The sequence below is a fragment of the Sminthopsis crassicaudata genome, chromosome 2, assembly GCF_048593235.1.
Source record: "Sminthopsis crassicaudata isolate SCR6 chromosome 2, ASM4859323v1, whole genome shotgun sequence".
Lineage (NCBI taxonomy): Eukaryota > Metazoa > Chordata > Mammalia > Dasyuromorphia > Dasyuridae > Sminthopsis > Sminthopsis crassicaudata.
In genome coordinates, this window is record NC_133618.1 from 261,727,109 (window position 1) to 261,733,234 (window position 6,126).

Here is a 6,126-nt window from a genome sequence, read left to right on the forward strand (position 1 = left end):
CTTTCATGGTTCTTATGGAGATCATATCAAGTAATATTTTTTTTAAAAAATGCATAATGTTGGCACAATGTAGGTGCTATATATTGCCTATTTCCTTTCTCTTCCCTTTCCTTCCTCCTATCTAAGGAAACTAATGTGATTGGAAGAATAGTCTCAAGAAACTACAAAATACATGAAATATGTGAAGGAGCCTGGATGGAAATGTACCATTAATATAAATATTCTCAGAACTTTATTGGTTTGATTTATCTAAATCTTCAAATATAATAGCATATATAGAGATACATATTTAAAGTAAAAGATACATAAATGTAGATATCTACATGTGTGTATTTTTAAATAGAGAGATAAACAAGACAACAAGAGGAATGGTCAAAAACTGTGCAAACTGAGAATTAGACAAACCAAAAGATAATTTCAGGAGCTCTTTGTAAGAACGTCAAAACTAATAATAAGTCTTTAAACATACCAAATATGGGGGCAGCTAAGTGGCACAGTGGAGGTCTGCAGTCAGAAGTATCTGACTTCAAATCTGATCTCAGACACTTAACACTTCCCCAATTGTCTCAGGGGGAAAAAAAAGCAAATATGTATTACTTCTAGTATTTATACTTTAATTATCAAAAAATAGATTTACATCCTTTTTAAAGGAAACAAAAATGAAAAGGGAGTCATTTGTTTTTTATTAAGCAAATTATAATTTCCTAGAATGAATAATGCCAGAAGGAGAATGTATTAAATTTAATGAGAAAAGATTAATAATTACTCATAATTTTCTCTTCAATTTGCAGTAACTGAAACTGATAACCAACATCATTTTCTTGAGCTTGCTAATTTTTTTTCTGTTTCTATCATTAACTTTTCATCCTTCTTCACTATAATATCTATGGTCTTCTCAATTTCTTCTCAGAGCTTGATTTTATATTTAAACAACTTCTAAATTTTTATCTCTAGTATCAGAGATACTTCCATACTTATGTTTCTAGTTGACCACTGAGGATTACTACTAGAAAATCTTTCTAGAACCTCAAATTTTACCTGTCCAAATACTGGCTTTTGATCTCCTTTAGAAAATAAGCTCTTCTTTGTTTCTTTGAATGAAAAAAAGTTCATGTTACAAAGTCATTTAAGAGATCTTCCTAAAACTCCCAATTTGAAGGCACAATCTCTTCATTGCCACCTTCATCTCTTTGTTCCTGAATGATTAAATGACTGGATTGAGAAAAGGGGTAAGAACTACATCAAAAATGGCAAGAAACTTATCCAACTGTGACGTTGGGTGTGGCCATGTATAAACAAAGAGCAGTGGAGTAAAAAACAAAATCACAACAGTGATGTGAGCTGACAGAGTAGAGAGAGCCTTGGAAGAACCACCTGTAGAAAGCTTCTGAACAGTGACTAGAATGAAAATGTAGGAGATGAACAAGATACAGAAAAAAGCCAAGGAAATGAAGCCACTATTAGCAATGACCATGAATTCTAGTCTGTCTGTATCTGTGCAAGCAAGTTTGATGAACCGAGGCAGATCACAATAAAAGCTGTCCAATACATTAGGGCCACAAAATGGCAGATTAATAACAAAAGCCATCTGGGCCATTGAGTGGATGAAACCAATGGTCCAAGCAGCCACCAGGAACACAGTACACATCCTTGGACACATAATAGTCAGATAATGGAGAGGCTTACATATGGCAACATATCTGTCAAAGGCCATGGATATAAGCAACACCACCTCAACACCACCCATCAAGTGAATAAAGAACATCTGAGTGATGCAGCCAGAGAATGATATGACCTTGCGTTTTCTGAAAAGGTCATATATCATCTTGGGGGAAGTGACTGAGGAAAATCCTAGGTCAGTGAAGGAGAGATTGGCCAGCAAGAAGTACATGGGAGAATGCAAGTGAGGGTCAAAAGTCACTGTGAGAATAATCAGGGAGTTTCCCAACATGCTTGCCACATAAAATATAGAGGAGAAAACAAAGAGGAAAAGCTGGATATACCAAGAATTGGAGAGTCCCAGGAACACAAATTCAGACACCACAGTGTGATTGGCTCTGCTCATTGTCCTAGCAGCATTGCATCTGTAGCCACCTTTAGGAAAAGAATTAAGGGAGAATCACAATTATTTTGAATAACATTAATATTTCAGAATTCAATTCAACAAATATTTAGTAAATGCCTACTCTGTGTGACAAAGAATGAATTCACATGATGGAAATTAAGTCTTCTCTCAACTTCTCACAGCAATATACACTTTATCTCATGGTTACATGAAACCTTGAGGACCCTGCCAAACAATACTATTTTTAATTAACACCATGGCCTTCTATAACATTCCTCCAGTTTTTGTGTAATATAGGACTGGTGTGAAAAATTATCTGGAGGAACAATCTGGGTAATGAACCAGAGCAGAATGTGAGAAGGAAAAGAAATTCTCTATTTTTTTCAACCTATACTACTTATCTATCATAATTCACCTAAATTTTCTGAGCTTTGTAAAACTGGGATAATAATAACTGCATAATCTATCTTGAAGCAATGAGAAGCAAATGAACATTTTAGACAAGTATAGATGAGGATATGGTCCCTTATTCTCTCTCTTTCACCTTTCCCAATCTATATTCTATATTCAAGCTGTCAAACTGAGGATTTCCAGAGCAGCTAATCCTAACTCTGTTGCTGTAACTTTCAACATCCTAAAAACAACACTGTTTGGGAAGATACACTCTTTTTATTCCTTCTCACAGCTGTAGCTGCTGAGACATAACCATTGTGCTTCCATTTAACAAATTAATCAACATGACAAAATTAACTGAATCAAAAACATTTACTAAAAAGAAGACAAGTCAAGAAAAATTAACAATAACAATAATCATGATGACGATGATGATGACAGTGGATTAATAGTCACTACTATGTGCCAGGCACTCTGCAAAACATGTTTTATAAAAATTATTGCATCTATCCTCACAACTGTCCTGGGAGATTAATGTTATTATTATCCGCATTTTAGGAGAAGAAACTTAGATAACCAGAAATTGAAAAAATAATTTGCCTGGAAACACACAACTAATAAGTTTTTTAGGCAGTATTTGAACTCAAGTCTTCTTGGCTGTAGGATGAACACTCTATCCACCGTACCACCCAGCTCCCTCTACATTCTATCCATAAACTGAACCCATAGTTTTCTACCAATGTACAACATTTATCAGAGAAAGTGCTGATATACTTACAAAATCATTTAAGTAGCATAAAAAGGGAATGTGCCCATAGAAACTCAGAACTTTGAACCATTAAACCTTAATGTTATTCTCTTTACAAAGATTGTACAATAGTCACTCATTTTCTGAGTATCTTCAATCACCACATTGAAGATTCTCAGGTCCATTTCCATACTAGACAATAAATCATCTGAAGTACTGAAATGTTGGGAATCTCTTAAAAAAAAAAAACAGAAACCATAAGCCTGATACATGAAGAGCCTTCCTATATCTACTCCTTTGGCTGGCCTCTGAGAAAGTAACATATGATTTCAGTCAAAACCAGCTCCCCAAGCATAAGATTTTCACAGGCTTTCCTGGCCATCTCCCTAGGCTGGGTTCTGCAAGGTTTCCATCTCTTAAGTTGTAGAAGATAATGTAAAGAAAGAGATAGAACCCTTTCCCTTTAATCAGCTCTACTAAGCAACAAAACTTTTCATCCAGTTGGATCGTCTCATTAATATCTCTCTTCAGAGCCATAACTCAACTCAGCAATCAGCAACCAATAACAGGCCAGTCTCTGAGGTATTACTGTGATCCAGCTCTGAAGTCCCTTTGTGGACCTATTTCTGAGAACTCTTCTAGGCCTCGTTGAAAGATATAATCTTTACCAATGATAAAACTCCAAAATAGAGTCTTATATGAAATGACTGAACCTCATGATAGAAACCAAAAATGGTAATAAGTATAAGGGTTTTCAATTTTCAGTATTAAAACCTTCATGTCATTCTTGTATAAATTAGATGCCAGAAAATATGACACTGACCATCTTTATTCTGAATTTCTTCTCAATGGCACTGCTTGTTTAATATTTCTCAAATAACTATCATTGAATCTGTAAACTGTCCCAAAGAGTCCCAAAGGGAGCCATCTTACACACATAAAATGTTTTCTATCTAAGAAGCATTATGTAAAATGTGAACTATTATTGTTTTTATTACTACTATTTTGCACTGTTGGTTTATATAAGGATGTGGAGGAAAAAATATCTATTTTAATCTAGCACTTACAGTCTAGCCTAGGGATCTAGCATAGGAATTGTGAGATGATTCAGAATTATGATCCAAGGAAGTATAGGGAATAGAATGACTCAAAGAAAAACAGGAATACAAGTATGGTAGATATGAGCTGCTCACAGAGAATAAGGATAAGAATTATTTTTCATCATTTTTACTCTTCTACTCTAGAATTTTTCCAGTATCTTGAAGAGCCCCTCTACAAATTCTGATGACATTTCATATCTCAATGTCATTGTTTCTCAGCCACATCAAATCCAAGAAACTCCTTTATATCCACACTACTGTGGTCTCACTTTATAATTGCCAGTCACACAGAACTATGCCACCTCAAAACTTCTCAACTCCACAATTGTATCTTCCAACTGCAGTCTCCCTCTTGGCAATTCCACATTCTCTCATTTCTCTGAGACTGGCTCTTCACACACATTGTCATTTCAAGTTGCCCACTCTTCTTCAAGTTCAAATTCTCTTTCTGTCTTCATTTACCAATGTACTCAATCACAATACCATGGTAGGCTGTTTAAGTGATTCCTTGGTTATAATTCCAGAATCCCTCAACCCCAGACCTCATGTCATGTTCGATGAACATAACTCTGAATCCCCTCCATCATCTAAAATCATGCAGATTTATTCATAAGAAGTTTTAGATGTATGACCCTCTCTGAGCCCTCAGTTTTGCTATATCATTCTTCTATACAAATCTTATTACTTTGCTAGTTGATTCACACAAAAAAATTACTATTACAAAGTATTATTACAAAGTACTATTACAAAGTACTATTACAAAGTACTATTACAAAGTACAATTACAATGTATTACAAAACTTTTCATATTTTCCCCACCCTCTAGCCCTACACACTTAGTCACAATTTCTCCATACTCAGCCAGTCAATGAGCATTCATTATCTACTGTGTCACTATGCACAGAATTTAGGAAACAAAGAAATGCAAAGGACAGTCCTTCCCTCAATAATTCACTTTCATACAGAGGAGAGAACATATAAACAGTTATGTACAAACAAAATATATAGGTGATAAATGGGAACTAATCCACAGAGGGAAGGCATCAGATTTAAAAGAGACTGAGAAAGATTTCCTGAAACCAAAAGGAGATGAGAATAGATAACCTCTAAACATAGAATAAAGAAAGATAAAATGCCCAGAACCAAAAGAAATTAAATCTTGTTGAAGGGATGAGCAAGGAAGCCCAGCGGCCCTGAACCAAAAAGTACATCATTGGGGACCAGAGGCAGGGGCAAGGGAAGAGTGGTGGTGACACAAGTATTAAGTATAGAGTTTATTGACAGGTAAGAAGAAGTGACATAGTTAGATCTGGAGATTAAAGGGAGGATGGACTAGAATAAAAAGAGTCTTGTGACAGCCAGACCAACTAGCAAGCTATTGCAATAGTGTAGGCAATAGGGTGGTAGTGCTTTTAAAGGAGAGAAAGTGGTATATTCAAGAGATGTTGCAAAGGTGAAATAGATAGGTCTTGGCAACATAATTAAACATGGGAGCGAGGGAGAGAGACAATAAGAAGGATAACACCTAAACTGCAAACATTTGGGGACTAGGAGAATGACAGTGCCTTCAACAATAATATCAGTCTGGAAAGGGCAGTGGTTTGGGAGGGAAAATGAGTTCAGTTTGAAACATGTTGAGTTTAAGATGTCTACTGGAGTTAAGCTATCTACTGAACATCCACTTCAAAATGTCTGATAAACAAATGGAGATACAAGACTGGAAATGAGTAAAGATCTTAGAACTAGATAAGTAGATTTTAGAATCATTAGCATAGATACATTCCCAACATCATAACTTTGCCACTAAATCACTAAGGAGA

The 6,126-nt window shown here is 35.3% G+C and overlaps 1 protein-coding gene across 1 annotated transcript; it reads right to left on the reverse strand.

Moving 5' to 3' along the window:
* Positions 1-1,204: 1,204 nt before the first annotated feature.
* Positions 1,205-2,065, reverse strand: LOC141553448 (olfactory receptor 4F3/4F16/4F29-like). Its single transcript, XM_074285106.1, has one exon. It carries the CDS (start codon positions 2,063-2,065, stop codon positions 1,205-1,207), a length of 861 nt encoding a protein of 286 aa, XP_074141207.1.
* Between the last annotated feature and the right edge of the window lie 4,061 nt (positions 2,066-6,126).